At 46.1% G+C, this 19,529-nt stretch overlaps 1 protein-coding gene across 1 annotated transcript in view; it reads left to right on the plus strand.

Moving 5' to 3' along the window:
- LOC135509101 (spondin-1-like) overlaps positions 1-19,529 on the plus strand; it is a 142,214-nt gene that overhangs the window by 20,780 nt on the left and 101,905 nt on the right. Inside the window, exon 3 of the mRNA XM_064929436.1 lies at positions 8,245-8,378. Coding sequence (XP_064785508.1) covers positions 8,245-8,378 — 134 coding nt within the window. The remainder of the gene's footprint in view (positions 1-8,244; positions 8,379-19,529) is intronic.

A 19,529-nucleotide genomic window follows, 5' to 3' on the forward strand; every position in this document is an offset into this window, starting at 1 on the left:
CAGTCAGCCAGACTCTTCCAGATCTGCCAGTCATCCAGACTCTTCCAGATCTGCCAGTCATCCAGACTCTTCCAGATCTGCCAGTCATCCAGACTCTTCCAGATCTGCCAGTCAACCAGACCCTTCCAGATCTGCCAGTCAGCCAGACTCTTCCAGATCTGCCAGTCATCCAGACTCTTCCAGATCTGCCAGTCATCCAGACTCTTCCAGATCTGCCAGTCATCCAGACTCTTCCAGATCTGCTAGTCAGCCAGGATCCGCCAGTAAACCAGGATCTGCCAGTCAGCCAGGATCCGCCAGTAAACCAGGATCTGCCAGTCAGCCAGGATCTGCCAGTCAGCCAGGATCCGCCAGTCAGCCAGGATCCGCCAGTCAGCCAGGATCCGCCAGTCAGCCAGGATCCGCCAGTCAGCCAGGATCCGCCAGTCAGCCTGGATCTGCCGGATTCAACTTCCTGGCTGGGCTTCATCTCAGTACTGGGCTTTTTCTCAGTGATGGGCTGCCTCTCAGTGCTGAGCTGCCCCTCAGTGCTGAGCTGCCCCTCAGTCCTGAGCTGCCACTCTGTCCCGAGCTGCCCCTCTGTCCCGAGCTGCCCCTCTGTCCCGAGCTGCCCCTCTGTCCCGAGCTGCCCCTCAGTCCCGAGCTGTTCCTCAGTCGCGAGCTGCCTCAGTCCCGAGCTGCCCCTCAGTCACGAGCTGCTCTTCTATTATGTAGGGTTCTGGGTGAGGACTATTCGGCCATGGTCGGCGGTTAGGGTGGATTATCTATGGACGCGAAGGGGAAGAATATTGACATTTATGAAGTGGGGTCCACGTCCGGAGCCGGAACCGCCACCATGGACAGACGCCCACCCGGACCCTCCCTATGGTTTTGAGGTGCGTTCGGGAGTCCGCACCTTAGTGGGGGGGTTCTGTCACGCCTTGGTCTTAGTATTGTGTGTTTTAGTTTATTAGTTAGTCAGACCAGGGTGTGACATGGGGTTATTTTGAATTGTATTTTCTTATTGGGGTTTTGTAGTAGTTGGGATTGTAGCTGGTTAGGGGTGTGTGTGTGTGTTATTTAGGTTGGCTGCCTGAGGCGGTTCTCAATCAGAGTCAGGTGCTTCTCGTTGTCGCTGATTGGGAACCATATTTAGGTAGCCTGTTTTTCGCTTTGCATTTCGTGGGTGATTGTTCCTGTCTCTGTGTTAGTTTCACCAGTCAGGCTGTATTAGGTTTCGTTCTGTTTGTTGTTTCTTTTGTATTTATTAGTTATTCGTGTTAGTTCGTTTTGTCTTCAGTCAATAAACATGAGTAACTTACACGCTGCATTTCGGTCCGACTCTCCTTCAACTAAACAAGAACGCCGTTACAGAATCACCCACCAAACTCGGACCGAGCAGCGTGTCAACAGGCAGGAGCAGCGCAAAGAAGAGCCGCGCAAAGAGGAGCCTCGTTTTAAGGATTTCTGGACATGGGAGGAAATCCTGGACGGAAGAAGACCCTGGGCTAAACCAGAAGAGTGTAGCCGCCCTAAAGCGCAGCAGGCGAAGAGTAAACAGGAGCAGCGTGTCAACAGGCAGGAGCAGCGCGTCAACAGGCAGGAGCAGCGCAAACGGGAGCTACACGAGAAACAACAGAAGCAGCTTCAGTGGGAGAGGCTACACCATTTGGAGAATTGGACATGGGAGGAGGAACTGGACGGAAAAGGACCCTGGGCTCAGCCTGGTGATTATCGCCTCCCCAAGGAAGAATTAGAAGCGGCTAAAGCGGAGAGGCGCAAATATGAGGAGGCAGCACGGCGATGTGGATGGAAGCCCGAAAAGCAGCCCCAAATTTTTTTTTGGGGGGGGCTATCAGGGGGAGTGGCTGAGTCAGGAGATAGACCTGAGTCAACTCTCCCTGTTTATTGTGAAGAGCCAAGGAGGAGGTCAGAACCAGTGTTGGAGGTGAGCGAAGCAGAGACTGTGAAGGAGTTAATGGGAAAATTGGAGGAGAGTCTAATGAGGGAGTTGCTAGTTTGGTGCTTTAGATATAATATTCGGCCGACGGAGCGTGTCGGGGATTTGATGGCACCTGGGTCAGCACTCCATACTAGTCCTGAGGTGCGTGTTAGTCGGCTGGTGGAAAGTGTGCCAGCCTCACGCACTAAGCCTCCTGAGTACCAGCCTAGCCTTGCACGTCCTGTGCCAGTCCTGCATTCAGGCTCTTCAGTACTCCTTCACGGTCCAGTCCATCCTGTGCCACCTTCACACACCAGTCCTCCGGTAGTAGCTCCTCACACCAGGCTTCCTGTGCCTGTCCTTTATCCAGAACCACCTCCACACCCCAGCCCTCCAGTAGCAGCTCCCCGCACTAGGCTTCCTGTGCGTGTCCTCGGCCAAATACCACCAGTGCCAGAACCACGCATCAGGCCTTCAGTGCGCCTCGCCTGTTCAGCGTTTTCTCCCTCTCCTGCGCTGTCGGAGTCTCCCGTTTATTCAGCGGTTCTAGAGCCTTCCTCCTCTACAGCGCTGCTGGAGTCTCCTGTCTGTTCAGCGCAGCCAGCGCTTTCTCCCTCTCCTGCGCTGTCGGAGTCTCCCGTCTGTTCAGCGGTTCTAGAGCCTTCCTCCTCTACAGCGCTGCTGGAGTCTCCTGTCTGTTCAGCGCAGCCAGCGCTTTCTCCCTCTCCTGCGCTGTCGGAGTCTCCCGTCTGTTCAGCGGTTCTAGAGCCTTCCTCCTCTACAGCGCTGCCGGAGCCTCCTGTTTGTATAGAGCAGCCTGAGCTGCCAGTCTACATTAAGCAGCCAGAGCTGTCAGTTTGTATAGAGCAGCCTGAGCTGTCAGTCTACATTGAGCAGCCAGAGCTGTCAGTTTGCATAGAGCAGCCTGAGCTGCCAGTCTACCTTGAGCAGCCAGAGCTGTCAGTTTGCATAGATCAGCCTGAGCTGCTAGTCTGCATGGAGCAGCTAGTCTGCATGGAGCAGCCAGAGCTGCCAGTCTGCAAAGAGCTGCCAGTCTGCATGGAGTTGCCAGTCTGCATGGAGCTGCCAAGCTGCAAGAAGCCGCCAGAGCTGTCAATCTGCATGGAGCAGCCTGAGCCGTCAGTCAGCATGAAGCAGCCAGATCTGCCAGTCAGCCAGACTCTTCCAGATCTGCCAGTCAGCCAGACCATTCCAGTCAGCCAGACTCTTCCAGATCTGCCAGTCAACCAGACTCTTCCAGATCTGCCAGTCAACCAGACTCTTCCAGAACTGCCAGTCAGCCAGACTCTTCCAGATCTGCCAGTCATCCAGACTCTTCCAGATCTGCCAGTCATCCAGACTCTTCCAGATCTGCCAGTCATCCAGACTCTTCCAGATCTGCCAGTCATCCAGACCCTTCCAGATCTGCCAGTCAGCCAGACTCTTCCAGATCTGCCAGTCAGCCAGACTCTTCCAGATCTGCCAGTCATCCAGACTCTTCCAGATCTGCCAGTCATCCAGACTCTTCCAGATCTGCTAGTCAGCCAGGATCCGCCAGTAAACCAGGATCTGCCAGTCAGCCAGGATCCGCCAGTAAACCAGGATCTGCCAGTCAGCCAGGATCTGCCAGTCAGCCAGGATCCGCCAGTCAGCCAGGATCCGCCAGTCAGCCAGGATCCGCCAGTCAGCCAGGATCCGCCAGTCAGCCAGGATCCGCCAGTCAGCCAGGATCCGCCAGTCAGCCTGGATCTGCCGGATTCAACTTCCTGGCTGGGCTTCATCTCAGTACTGGGCTTTTTCTCAGTGATGGGCTGCCTCTCAGTGCTGAGCTGCCCCTCAGTGCTGAGCTGCCCCTCAGTCCTGAGCTGCCACTCTGTCCCGAGCTGCCCCTCTGTCCCGAGCTGCCCCTCTGTCCCGAGCTGCCCCTCTGTCCCGAGCTGCCCCTCTGTCCCGAGCTGCCCCTCAGTCCCGAGCTGTTCCTCAGTCGCGAGCTGCCTCAGTCCCGAGCTGCCCCTCAGTCACGAGCTGCTCTTCTATTATGTAGGGTTCTGGGTGAGGACTATTCGGCCATGGTCGGCGGTTAGGGTGGATTATCTATGGACGCGAAGGGGAAGAATATTGACATTTATGAAGTGGGGTCCACGTCCGGAGCCGGAACCGCCACCATGGACAGACGCCCACCCGGACCCTCCCTATGGTTTTGAGGTGCGTTCGGGAGTCCGCACCTTAGTGGGGGTTCTGTCACGCCTTGGTCTTAGTATTGTGTGTTTTAGTTTATTAGTTAGTCAGACCAGGGTGTGACATGGGGTTATTTTGAATTGTATTTTCTTATTGGGGTTTTGTAGTAGTTGGGATTGTAGCTGGTTAGGGGTGTGTGTGTGTGTTATTTAGGTTGGCTGCCTGAGGCGGTTCTCAATCAGAGTCAGGTGCTTCTCGTTGTCGCTGATTGGGAACCATATTTAGGTAGCCTGTTTTTCGCTTTGCATTTCGTGGGTGATTGTTCCTGTCTCTGTGTTAGTTTCACCAGTCAGGCTGTATTAGGTTTCGTTCTGTTTGTTGTTTCTTTTGTATTTATTAGTTATTCGTGTTAGTTCGTTCGTTTTGTCTTCACTCAATAAACATGAGTAACTTACACGCTGCATTTCGGTCCGACTCTCCTTCAACTAAACAAGAACGCCGTTACACCAGGGCGTGACACTGATAAAGTTTGCATAATACTTTTCCAAATGAAATGAAAGGATGATGGACATTTGAAGAAAAGATTTACTATAAAAATGAAGCGTGGTAAATGCACAATATCCTCCAGCAAATAATCCGTGTTGTTGGCTCCTCTCCTGGAATGTGCCTGGCGTCCATTTCTAAACATGTATAACCTCCAGGAGTCATACTGCTTTTATGTTTAGAACACATTGTCTTTCTCTTCACACGTTACCATGAGACCCCCATTTGTGCCTTTGGCCTCAGAGAAAGCCCCGCAGATTTTCTAACTCTCCTCATTCTTATTTATTTAGGCCAGAGACATGCTATTACCCAGGGAAGCAAACTAAGTTTATTTGGAGAGACAAGATGAGCCCAGATTAGATAGGATCTTGTGTTTACAGAGATTAAAAGCATCACTTTGTTTCTGGGTTGCCATGGATAGACAGACAAGCTGACTCGGTTAGATGTCTTCTCGTTAGGTCAATGGCTGCAAGTACATTAAACACAGCAGGGCAAATACAAATGAGTGGTGGATGATCTACAGAGGCTGACTTCTTAGAGAAGAGCTATTACATCACAGCAGGATATGACATGGTGAGGGGAGGTAGTCAACAGGTCAGGGGAAATATATGGAAACTTTGACCAAGTTTCAGTGACGTCATGACAGTGGCTTCTGCTTTAAGTCTGTTCTTGCTGTGTTGATTCTGATGTATTGAAAGACCACTCATATTCTCACATTTAAGAAGCAGAACTCAACTTCACACCTTTTAAAAGGCAAAACATCTGGCCTGGTTTCTTTACAGCGCCGTAATGTTAGTTCTTCACTCATTTTACGGCAGCTGCTCTTAAGAGTGTCTTTTCTATCCAAGTAATAGACATGTCTCCTGTGTAAAAGTTTTTCTCACTAACCCAGCGGGCGCTAAAAGCTTTCAGGGATTGGAACAGGAGGAGTGTCTTCCATGACTTCCTCTGGGATCTCAGCCCCTGTATACTGTATGTAAAGAGCACCGTTCATCATTGGCGTTTTTGTTTGGGCCAGAGATTGCCCGCGACAGTTATTTAGTAGCATCCTTGAGCTAGCTCTCCAGGCTGAAGCTCGCTGCAGCATTACAGACTAAAGGAAATGCCCAGGGAGGCTTGGACCTTTACTATAAATACTGTTAAGCCAAGAATGACCAAGTGATGTATGAAGAAGAAACATGGCAGTGGCTGTTACAGATATCTTGTTAAATAAAGCTAATGAACTATAGAAATGAATTATAGTTCATTGAGTTTTTAAAATGTAAAACCAATCTGTTAATGCAGTATATATTAATATAGACAGTATACATCCATATATGGATACTCTGAGGAAGAATAGCATACTCTTAGGATAACAGGATAACCTTATTGGTTCCAGGGAGAACCCTTTTAGGTTCCACGTAGAACCCTCTGTGGAAAGGGTCCTACATGGAACCCAAAAGGGTTCTACCTGGAACCAAAAAGGGTTCTTCAAAGGGTTCTCTAATGGGGACAGCCGAATAACAATTTTAGGTTCTAGACAGAAACAAAAGGTGCTAAGAGTGCAGATAATTTCACTGTTTGAAAAATATATAATAAGATTTAATATCAGAGATTTATATGGGTTTCTGTAGTAATACAATTATTTGATTGGTAGGAGGCTCAAGGCAAATGTTAGTGCTCTTGAGTCCAGAGATTTCCATTGAGATGGGAAGAAACCTGTTACTTTTAAATCACATGTTGATGTGACATTTGCGTCGTGTCAGAAAGTTACATCCGCCCCGAGTCTCTTGCCAAACTATCATCTATTCCATGTCTTGCTTTTCCAAGGGGGCTTCAAACTTCTACTCAGCCCAAAATAAATACTGTCCATCTGTGTCTCCTTGAAAATACACATTTACTTTAGCAGGCACTGCAAAACATCAGTGTTTGCTGTGTCACCAGGGAGAGAATGACTATGAAAACAGAAGTATTCAGCTGCTCCTCCAGACCCAGACCCTGCCTCCCAAGGCAGCCCCAGAGGAGCTCTGAGGAGAGCTGGGCCACTGAGCCAAGCCAAGCCAGGAGCCACAATTAAAACCAACGCTCCACTTTCCCAGCTCCTCCGTCCTCCTGACGGCTCTGCTGCTTGGCTGCAGTTCAACCCCGATCTGACAGCCACTTAGATTCTGTTTTGAGAGGAAACTACAGCGCTGGCCTCCCAGGGGGGGATAGTGGGTTTACAAGACAATGGACCTCCCTCCCTCCCTCCCTCCCTCGCTCCCTCGCTCCCTCGCTCCCTCGCTCCCTCCCTCCCACAGCGTGATAAAATAGATATGCGCTGGGTGTACTGTAAGAAATGCACAGTTTCCAAAGTAACTAAACTCCAAGTTCAGCCTCCTATCAATTGGTTGTTTTCCTGTGCACTGTCAGTTGTTTGCAGTTGTCTGTGACTGACAGGATATCAATGGTGAAGAGGCAAAAAAAAGTCATTATTTCAGTATGAGTATAATGAGGCCTAAGGTATTGTATGCAGGAACCCTGGTTGAGCAGGGAGCATATGAGTCAGAGAGAGAAGAAGAGAGAAAGCTAGAGATGGAGCCAAGTTACAGTGAGGGAAGAAATGTCTCACCAGGGTTCCTTAGACAATCATCAGCATCAATGAAGAGTCTTTTATTTTTCTAAAAGACCTCTACAGAAAATTCTTCCTCTTACTTTCTATCACGTGTGAAGCATCTGGCTGTTAGGTCAATGTTATGGTGGAGTCATAGCAGCTGGCAAACAGGGGGCCAGAGGTCATCTTTGTGTGAGGCTGCTGCTCGTCATGCCAGGTTGTCATTCCTCTCTCACAGCCATGAAATAGAGGGGGACTGGGCTGGACACGCCATGGACTCACAACACTTTTATTACACTGTCTCATTGCACAACGTGGAGTATTATTTTTGTTACAGTCCCACTTTACTGCGCCAAAGATAGGTGAAGGAACGTTATGCACTGTACAGTCAGCTCTCAATCAACCAGTCATGTGCAAAGAGATGAGGTGAAACAGAACTACAATGTCTTATTTTGAACTTAAGACATGTGTGAGTTTCATTCCGTTTTGAGAGGATCGTTCACATAACGTAGACAGAACTGTCTGCTATACTACATGTAATGACAGCATTGGCATCTGAAAAGGATTCCATTTGAAAACATTCCGCCACGTGTGACGTTGAAATACACTATTGATCCTGGTATTGGGAAGTACTAGTGGAGTGTGTCGCAGCAAAGAGGTGATTACAAAACACATATTACAGCCTGTCTCAGACACTAAACCATCGGTTTATTACAGGAGCCCTGAATTATAGCACCCATTAAATGCAACCAAACATGCATAGCAGAACATATTGCTCAGCAATGAAAATGAATCATAAGTCTCAGGCCAGAGTTGTGATAATTAAAAGTTGGCAGGCACCACGGTTGAAAGTTAGTATTTTCTCAAAAATGATTTTTTAACTATAAAAATAACAAAAAGTTAATTGACTCAATTACTTTCTTTCAGCTAATATGTGTTTGTTTTACAAAAAACTGAATTGTTTTTGCCAAAAAGTGAGGTTGGTGAGAAATTGTGTAGTTGTGACTGACTGGTTTTCTGTGTCTCCTAGATCATAGATGAGGAAGACACCCAGTTCATGACCAACTGTCCCCCGGCTGTGACGGAGAGCACCCCCCGCAGGAGGACCAGGATACAAGTGTTCTGGACAGCACCCTCTTCTGGAAGCGGCTGTGTCATCCTCAAGTGGGTACCTTTAATACTGCTGCTACTACCACTACTATAGCTATGGAAATATGGTTTGGGTTGGGGGGGGGGTGCTGAGGAGTATGTTTGTCCACTCACACAGGAGTAATAAAGCTCTACTTCACACAGGAGTAATAAAGCCCGGCTTCACACAGGAGTAATAAAGCTCGGCTTCACACAGGAGTAATAAAGCCCTCCTTCACACAGGAGTAATAAAGCCCTCCTTCACACAGGAGTAATAAAGCCCTACTTCACACAGGGGTAATAAAGCCCTACTTCACACAGGAGTAATAAAGCCCTAGTTCACACAGGAGTAATAAAGCCCTAGTTCACACAGGAGTAATAAAGCCCTAGTTCACACAGGGGTAATTAAGCCCTAGTTCACACAGGAGTAATAAAGCCCTAGTTCACACAGGAGTAATAAAGCCCTAATTCACACAGGAGTAATAAAGCCCGGCTTCACACAGGAGTAATAAAGCCCGGCTTCACACAGGCGTAATAAAGCCCTCCTTCACACAGGAGTAATAAAGCCCTACTTCACACAGGGGTAATAAAGCCCTACTTCACACAGGAGTAATAAAGCCCTAGTTCACACAGGAGTAATAAAGCCCTAGTTCACACAGGGGTAATTAAGCCCTAGTTCACACAGGAGTAATAAAGCCCTAGTTCACACAGGAGTAATAAAGCCCTAGTTCACACAGGAGTAATAAAGCCCTAATTCACACAGGAGTAATAAAGCCCTAATTCACACAGGAGTAATAAAGCCCTAGTTCACACAGGAGTAATAAAGCCCTAGTTCACACAGGAGTAATAAAGCCCTAGTTCACACAGGAGTAATAAAGCCCTAGTTCACACAGGAGTAATAAAGCCCTGCTTCACACAGGAGTAATAAAGCCCTGCTTCACACAGGAGTAATAAAGCCCGGCTTCACACAGGAGTAATAAAGCCCGGCTTCACACAGGAGTAATAAAGCCCTCCTTCACACAGGAGTAATAAAGCCCTACTTCACACAGGGGTAATAAAGCCCTACTTCACACAGGAGTAATAAAGCCCTAGTTCACACAGGAGTAATAAAGCCCTAGTTCACACAGGAGTAATAAAGCCCTAGTTCACACAGGGGTAATTAAGCCCTAGTTCACACAGGAGTAATAAAGCCATAGTTCACACAGGAGTAATAAAGCCCTAATTCACACAGGAGTAATAAAGCCCTAATTCACACAGGAGTAATAAAGCCCTAGTTCACACAGGAGTAATAAAGCCCTAATTCACACAGGAGTAATAAAGCCCTAGTTCACACAGGAGTAATAAAGCCCTACTTCACACGGGAGTAATAAAGCCCAAATTCACACGGGAGTAATAAAGCCCTAGTTCACACGGGAGTAATAAAGCCCTACTTCACACGGGAGTAATAAAGCCCTAGTTCACACAGGAGTAATAAAGCCCTACTTCACACAGGAGTATTAAAGCCCTACTTCACACGGGAGTATTAAAGCCCTAGTTCACACGGGAGTAATAAAGCCCAAATTCACACGGGAGTAATAAAGCCCTAGTTCACACGGGAGTAATAAAGTCCTACTTCACACGGGAGTAATAAAGCCCTAGTTCACACAGGAGTATTAAAGCCCTAGTTCACACAGGAGTAATAAAGCCCTACTTCACACGGGAGTATTAAAGCCCTACTCCACACGGGAGTATTAAAGCCCTAGTTCACACGGGAGTAATAAAGCCCTACTTCACACGGGAGTAATAAAGCCCTACTTCACACGGGAGTAATAAAGCCCTAGTTCACACGGGAGTAATAAAGCCCTACTTCACACGGGAGTATTAAAGCCCTAGTTCACACGGGAGTAATAAAGCCCTACTTCACACGGGAGTAATAAAGCCCTACTTCACACGGGAGTATTAAAGCCCTAGTTCACACAGGAGTAATAAAGCCCTAGTTCACACAGGAGTAATAAAGCCCTACTTCACACAGGAGTAATAAAGCCCTACTTCACACAGGAGCATTAAAGCCCTAGTTCACACAGGAGTAATAAAGCCCTACTTCACACAGGAGTAATAAAGCCCTAGTTCACACAGGAGTAATAAGTCCCTACTTCACACAGGAGTAATAAAGCCCTACTTCACACAGGAGTATTAAAGCCTAGTTCACACAGGAGTAATAAAGCCCTAGTTCACACAGGAGTAATAAAGCCCTAGTTCACACAGGAGTATTAAAGCCCTACTTCACACAGGAGTAATAAAGCCCTACTTCACACAGGAGTATTAAAGCCCTACTTCACACAGGAGTAATAAATTCCTACTTCACACAGGAGTATTAAAGCCCTAGTTCACACAGGAGTAATAAAGCCCTAGTTCACACAGGAGTAATAAAGCCCTACTTCACACAGGAGTAATAAAGCCCTACTTCACACAGGAGCATTAAAGCCCTAGTTCACACAGGAGTAATAAAGCCCTACTTCACACAGGAGTAATAAAGCCCTAGTTCACACAGGAGTAATAAGTCCCTACTTCACACAGGAGTAATAAAGCCCTAGTTCACACAGGAGTAATAAAGCCCTAGTTCACACAGGAGTAATAAAGCCCTGCTTCACACAGGAGTAATAAAGCCCGGCTTCACACAGGAGTAATAAAGCCCGGCTTCACACAGGAGTAATAAAGCCCTCCTTCACACAGGAGTAATAAAGCCCTACTTCACACAGGGGTAATAAAGCCCTACTTCACACAGGAGTAATAAAGCCCTAGTTCACACAGGAGTAATAAAGCCCTAGTTCACACAGGAGTAATAAAGCCCTAGTTCACACAGGGGTAATTAAGCCCTAGTTCACACAGGAGTAATAAAGCCCTAGTTCACACAGGAGTAATAAAGCCCTAATTCACACAGGAGTAATAAAGCCCTAATTCACACAGGAGTAATAAAGCCCTAGTTCACACAGGAGTAATAAAGCCCTAATTCACACAGGAGTAATAAAGCCCTAGTTCACACAGGAGTAATAAAGCCCTACTTCACACAGGAGTAATAAAGCCCAAATTCACACGGGAGTAATAAAGCCCTAGTTCACACGGGAGTAATAAAGCCCTACTTCACACGGGAGTAATAAAGCCCTAGTTCACACAGGAGTAATAAAGCCCTACTTCACACAGGAGTATTAAAGCCCTACTTCACACGGGAGTATTAAAGCCCTAGTTCACACGGGAGTAATAAAGCCCAAATTCACACGGGAGTAATAAAGCCCTAGTTCACACGGGAGTAATAAAGTCCTACTTCACACGGGAGTAATAAAGCCCTAGTTCACACAGGAGTATTAAAGCCCTAGTTCACACAGGAGTAATAAAGCCCTACTTCACACAGGAGTATTAAAGCCCTACTTCACACGGAGTATTAAAGCCCTAGTTCACACGGGAGTAATAAAGCCCTACTTCACACGGGAGTAATAAAGCCCTACTTCACACGGAGTAATAAAGCCCTAGTTCACACGGGAGTAATAAAGCCCTACTTCACACAGGAGTATTAAAGCCCTAGTTCACACGGGAGTAATAAAGCCCTACTTCACACGGGAGTAATAAAGCCCTACTTCACACGGGAGTATTAAAGCCCTAGTTCACACAGGAGTAATAAAGCCCTAGTTCACACAGGAGTAATAAAGCCCTACTTCACACAGGAGTAATAAAGCCCTACTTCACACAGGAGCATTAAAGCCCTAGTTCACACAGGAGTAATAAAGCCCTACTTCACACAGGAGTAATAAAGCCCTAGTTCACACAGGAGTAATAAGTCCCTACTTCACACAGGAGTAATAAAGCCCTACTTCACACAGGAGTATTAAAGCCCTAGTTCACACAGGAGTAATAAAGCCCTAGTTCACACAGGAGTAATAAAGCCCTAGTTCACACAGGAGTATTAAAGCCCTACTTCACACAGGAGTAATAAAGCCCTACTTCACACAGGAGTATTAAAGCCCTACTTCACACAGGAGTAATAAATTCCTACTTCACACAGGAGTATTAAAGCCCTAGTTCACACAGGAGTAATAAAGCCCTAGTTCACACAGGAGTAATAAAGCCCTACTTCACACAGGAGTAATAAAGCCCTACTTCACACAGGAGCATTAAAGCCCTAGTTCACACAGGAGTAATAAAGCCCTACTTCACACAGGAGTAATAAATCCCTAGTTCACACAGGAGTAATAAGTCCCTACTTCACACAGGAGTAATAAAGCCCTACTTCACACAGGAGTATTAAAGCCCTAGTTCACACAGGAGTAATAAAGCCCTAGTTCACACAGGAGTAATAAAGCCCTAGTTCACACAGGAGTATTAAAGCCCTACTTCACACAGGAGTAATAAAGCCCTACTTCACACAGGAGTATTAAAGCCCTAGTTCACACAGGAGTAATAAATTCCTACTTCACACAGGAGTATTAAAGCCCTAGTTCACACAGGAGTAATAAAGCCCTAGTTCACACAGGGGTAATAAAGCCCTAGTTCACACAGGAGTAATAAAGCCCTAGTTCACACAGGAGTAATAAAGCCCTAATTCACACAGGAGTAATAAAGCCCTAATTCACACAGGAGTAATAAAGCCCTAGTTCACACAGGAGTAATAAAGCCCTAGTTCACACAGGAGTAATAAAGCCCTAGTTCACACAGGAGTAATAAAGCCCTAGTTCACACAGGAGTAATAAAGCCCTGCTTCACACAGGAGTAATAAAGCCCGGCTTCACACAGGAGTAATAAAGCCCGGCTTCACACAGGAGTAATAAAGCCCTCCTTCACACAGGAGTAATAAAGCCCTACTTCACACAGGGGTAATAAAGCCCTACTTCACACAGGAGTAATAAAGCCCTAGTTCACACAGGAGTAATAAAGCCCTAGTTCACACAGGAGTAATAAAGCCCTAGTTCACACAGGGGTAATTAAGCCCTAGTTCACACAGGAGTAATAAAGCCCTAGTTCACACAGGAGTAATAAAGCCCTAATTCACACAGGAGTAATAAAGCCCTAATTCACACAGGAGTAATAAAGCCTAGTTCACACAGGAGTAATAAAGCCCTAATTCACACAGGAGTAATAAAGCCCTAGTTCACACAGGAGTAATAAAGCCCTACTTCACACAGGAGTAATAAAGCCCAAATTCACACGGAGTAATAAAGCCCTAGTTCACACGGGAGTAATAAAGCCCTACTTCACACGGGAGTAATAAAGCCCTAGTTCACACAGGAGTAATAAAGCCCTACTTCACACAGGAGTATTAAAGCCCTACTTCACACGGGAGTATTAAAGCCCTAGTTCACACGGGAGTAATAAAGCCCAAATTCACACGGGAGTAATAAAGCCCTAGTTCACACGGGAGTAATAAAGACCTACTTCACACGGGAGTAATAAAGCCCTAGTTCACACAGGAGTATTAAAGCCCTAGTTCACACAGGAGTAATAAAGCCCTACTTCACACAGGAGTATTAAAGCCCTACTTCACACGGGAGTATTAAAGCCCTAGTTCACACGGGAGTAATAAAGCCCTACTTCACACGGGAGTAATAAAGCCCTAGTTCACACAGGAGTAATAAAGCCCTACTTCACACAGGAGTATTAAAGCCCTACTTCACACGGGAGTATTAAAGCCCTAGTTCACACGGGAGTAATAAAGCCCAAATTCACACGGGAGTAATAAAGCCCTACTTCACACAGGAGTAATAAAGCCCTGCTTCACACAGGAGTAATAAAGCCCGGCTTCACACAGGAGTAATAAAGCCCGGCTTCACACAGGAGTAATAAAGCCCTCCTTCACACAGGAGTAATAAAGCCCTACTTCACACAGGGGTAATAAAGCCCTACTTCACACAGGGGTAATAAAGCCCTACTTCACACAGGAGTAATAAAGCCCTAGTTCACACAGGAGTAATAAAGCCCTAGTTCACACAGGGGTAATTAAGCCCTAGTTCACACAGGAGTAATAAAGCCCTAGTTCACACAGGAGTAATAAAGCCCTAATTCACACAGGAGTAATAAAGCCCGGCTTCACACAGGAGTAATAAAGCCCGGCTTCACACAGGCGTAATAAAGCCCTCCTTCACACAGGAGTAATAAAGCCCTACTTCACACAGGGGTAATAAAGCCCTACTTCACACAGGAGTAATAAAGCCCTAGTTCACACAGGAGTAATAAAGCCCTAGTTCACACAGGGGTAATAAAGCCCTAGTTCACACAGGAGTAATAAAGCCCTAATTCACACAGGAGTAATAAAGCCCTAATTCACACAGGATTAATAAAGCCCTAGTTCACACAGGAGTAATAAAGCCCTAGTTCACACAGGAGTAATAAAGCCCTAGTTCACACAGGAGTAATAAAGCCCTAGTTCACACAGGAGTAATAAAGCCCTAATTCACACAGGAGTAATAAAGCCCTAATTCACACAGGATTAATAAAGCCCTAGTTCACACAGGAGTAATAAAGCCCTAGTTCACACAGGAGTAATAAAGCCCTAGTTCACACAGGAGTATTAAAGCCCTAGTTCACACAGGAGTAATAAAGCCCTGCTTCACACAGGAGTAATAAAGCCCGGCTTCACACAGGAGTAATAAAGCCCGGCTTCACACAGGAGTAATAAAGCCCTCCTTCACACAGGAGTAATAAAGCCCTACTTCACACAGGGGTAATAAAGCCCTAGTTCACACAGGAGTAATAAAGCCCTAGTTCACACAGGAGTAATAAAGCCCTGCTTCACACAGGAGTAATAAAGCCCGGCTTCACACAGGAGTAATAAAGCCCGGCTTCACACAGGAGTAATAAAGCCCTCCTTCACACAGGGGTAATTAAGCCCTAGTTCACACAGGAGTAATAAGGCCCTACTTCACACAGGAGTAATAAATCCCTAATTCACACAGGAGTAATAAAGCCCTAGTTCACACAGGAGTAATAAAGCCCTAATTCACACAGGAGTAATAAAGCCCTAGTTCACACAGGAGTAATAAAGCCCTACTTCACACAGGAGTAATAAAGCCCAAATTCACACGGGAGTAATAAAGCCCTAGTTCACACGGGAGTAATAAAGCCCTACTTCACACGGGAGTAATAAAGCCCTAGTTCACACAGGAGTAATAAAGCCCTACTTCACACAGGAGTATTAAAGCCCTACTTCACACGGGAGTATTAAAGCCCTAGTTCACACGGGAGTAATAAAGCCCAAATTCACACGGGAGTAATAAAGCCCTAGTTCACACGGGAGTAATAAAGTCCTACTTCACACGGGAGTAATAAAGCCCTAGTTCACACAGGAGTATTAAAGCCCTAGTTCACACAGGAGTAATAAAGCCCTACTTCACACAGGAGTATTAAAGCCCTAGTTCACACGGGAGTATTAAAGCCCTAGTTCACACGGGAGTAATAAAGCCCTACTTCACACGGGAGTAATAAAGCCCTACTTCACACGGGAGTAATAAAGCCCTAGTTCACACGGGAGTAATAAAGCCCTACTTCACACAGGAGTATTAAAGCCCTACTTCACACAGGAGTAATAAAGCCCTAGTTCACACAGGAGTAATAAAGCCCTAGTTCACACAGGAGTATTAAAGCCCTAGTTCACACAGGAGTATTAAAGCCCTACTTCACACAGAAGTAATAAAGCCCTAGTTCACACAGGAGTAATAAAGCCCTAGTTCACACAGGAGTAATAAAGCCCTAGTTCACACAGGAGTAATAAAGCCCTAGTTCACACAGGAGTAATAAAGCCCTAGTTCACACAGGAGTAATAAAGCCCTGCTTCACACAGGAGTAATAAAGCCCGGCTTCACACAGGAGTAATAAAGCCCGGCTTCACACAGGAGTAATAAAGCCCGGCTTCACACAGGAGTAATAAAGCCCGGCTTCACACAGGAGTAATAAAGCCCTGCTTCACACGGGAGTAATAAAGCCCTGCTTCACACGGGAGTATTAAAGCCCTACTTCACATGGGAGTAATAAAGCCCTACTTCACACGGGAGTATTAAAGCCCTAGTTCACACGGGAGTAATAAAGCCCTACTTCACACGGGAGTAATAAAGCCCTACTTCACACAGGAGCATTAAAGCCCTAGTTCACACAGGAGTAATAAAGCCCTACTTCACACAGGAGTAATAAAGCCCTAGTTCACACAGGAGTAATAAGTCCCTACTTCACACAGGAGTAATAAAGCCCTACTTCACACAGGAGTATTAAAGCCCTAGTTCACACAGGAGTAATAAAGCCCTAGTTCACACAGGAGTAATAAAGCCCTAATTCACACAGGAGTAATAAAGCCCGGCTTCACACAGGAGTAATAAAGCCCGGCTTCACACAGGCGTAATAAAGCCCTCCTTCACACAGGAGTAATAAAGCCCTACTTCACACAGGGTAATAAAGCCCTACTTCACACAGGAGTAATAAAGCCCTAGTTCACACAGGAGTAATAAAGCCTAGTTCACACAGGGGTAATAAAGCCCTAGTTCACACAGGAGTAATAAAGCCCTAATTCACACAGGAGTAATAAAGCCCTAATTCACACAGGATTAATAAAGCCCTAGTTCACACAGGAGTAATAAAGCCCTAGTTCACACAGGAGTAATAAAGCCCTAGTTCACACAGGAGTAATAAAGCCCTAGTTCACACAGGAGTAATAAAGCCCTAATTCACACAGGAGTAATAAAGCCCTAATTCACACAGGATTAATAAAGCCCTAGTTCACACAGGAGTAATAAAGCCTAGTTCACACAGGAGTAATAAAGCCCTAGTTCACACAGGAGTAATAAAGCCCTAGTTCACACAGGAGTAATAAAGCCCTAGTTCACACGGGAGTAATAAAGCCCTACTTCACACGGGAGTAATAAAGCCCTAGTTCACACAGGAGTAATAAAGCCCTACTTCACACAGGAGTATTAAAGCCCTACTTCACACGGGAGTATTAAAGCCCTAGTTCACACGGGAGTAATAAAGCCCAAATTCACACGGGAGTAATAAAGCCCTAGTTCACACGGGAGTAATAAAGTCCTACTTCACACGGGAGTAATAAAGCCCTAGTTCACACAGGGGTAATAAAGCCCTAGTTCACACAGGAGTAATAAAGCCCTAGTTCACACAGGAGTAATAAAGCCCTAGTTCACACGGGAGTATTAAAGCCCTAGTTCACACGGGAGTAATAAAGCCCTACTTCACACGGGAGTAATAAAGCCCTACTTCACACGGGAGTAATAAAGCCCTAGTTCACACGGGAGTAATAAAGCCCTACTTCACACAGGAGTATTAAAGCCCTAGTTCACACAGGAGTAATAAAGCCCTAGTTCACACAGGAGTAATAAAGCCCTAGTTCACACAGGAGTATTAAAGCCCTAGTTCACACAGGAGTATTAAAGCCCTACTTCACACAGAAGTAATAAAGCCCTAGTTCACACAGAAGTAATAAAGCCCTAGTTCACACAGGAGTAATAAAGCCTAGTTCACACAGGAGTAATAAAGCCCTAGTTCACACAGGGGTAATAAAGCCCTAGTTCACACAGGAGTAATAAAGCCCTAGTTCACACAGGAGTAATAAAGCCCTGCTTCACACAGGAGTAATAAAGCCCGGCTTCACACAGGAGTAATAAAGCCCGGCTTCACACAGGAGTAATAAAGCCCGGCTTCACACAGGAGTAATAAAGCCCGGCTTCACACAGGAGTAATAAAGCCCTGCTTCACACGGGAGTAATAAAGCCCTGCTTCACACGGGAGTATTAAAGCCCTACTTCACATGGGAGTAATAAAGCCCTACTTCACACGGGAGTATTAAAGCCCTAGTTCACACGGGAGTAATAAAGCCCTACTTCACACGGGAGTAATAAAGCCCTACTTCACACAGGAGCATTAAAGCCCTAGTTCACACAGGAGTTCCCTACTTCACACAGGAGTAATAAAGCCCTAGTTCACACAGGAGTAATAAGTCCCTACTTCACACAGGAGTAATAAAGCCCTACTTCACACAGGAGTATTAAAGCCCTAGTTCACACAGGAGTAATAAAGCCCTAGTTCACACAGGAGTAATAAAGCCCTAATTCACACAGGAGTAATAAAGCCCGGCTTCACACAGGAGTAATAAAGCCCGGCTTCACACAGGCGTAATAAAGCCCTCCTTCACACAGGAGTAATAAAGCCCTACTTCACACAGGGGTAATAAAGCCCTACTTCACACAGGAGTAATAAAGCCCTAGTTCACACAGGAGTAATAAAGCCCTAGTTCACACAGGGTAATAAAGCCCTAGTTCACACAGGAGTAATAAAGCCCTAATTCACACAGGAGTAATAAAGCCCTAATTCACACAGGATTAATAAAGCCCTAGTTCACACAGGAGTAATAAAGCCCTAGTTCACACAGGAGTAATAAAGCCCTAGTTCACACAGGAGTAATAAAGCCCTAGTTCACACAGGAGTAATAAAGCCCTAATTCACACAGGAGTAATAAAGCCCTAATTCACACAGGATTAATAAAGCCCTAGTTCACACAGGAGTAATAAAGCCCTAGTTCACACAGGAGTAATAAAGCCCTAGTTCACACAGGAGTAATAAAGCCCTAGTTCACACAGGAGTAATAAAGCCCTGCTTCACACAGGAGTAATAATGCCCGGCTTCACACAGGAGTAATAAAGCCCGGCTTCACACAGGAGTAATAAAGCCCTCCTTCACACAGGAGTAATAAAGCCCTACTTCACACAGGGGTAATAAAGCCCTAGTTCACACAGGAGTAATAAAGCCCTAGTTCACACAGGAGTAATAAAGCCCTGCTTCACACAGGAGTAATAAAGCCCGGCTTCACACAGGAGTAATAAAGCCCGGCTTCACACAGGAGTAATAAAGCCCTCCTTCACACAGGGGTAATTAAGCCCTAGTTCACACAGGAGTAATAAGGCCCTACTTCACACAGGAGTAATAAAGCCCTAATTCACACAGGAGTAATAAAGCCCTAGTTCACACAGGAGTAATAAAGCCCTAATTCACACAGGAGTAATAAAGCCCTAGTTCACACAGGAGTAATAAAGCCCTACTTCACACAGGAGTAATAAAGCCCAAATTCACACGGGAGTAATAAAGCCCTAGTTCACACGGGAGTAATAAAGCCCTACTTCACACGGGAGTAATAAAGCCCTAGTTCACACAGGAGTAATAAAGCCC

This window comes from Oncorhynchus masou, chromosome 22 (assembly GCF_036934945.1).
Source record: "Oncorhynchus masou masou isolate Uvic2021 chromosome 22, UVic_Omas_1.1, whole genome shotgun sequence".
NCBI classification, from domain to species: domain Eukaryota; kingdom Metazoa; phylum Chordata; class Actinopteri; order Salmoniformes; family Salmonidae; genus Oncorhynchus; species Oncorhynchus masou.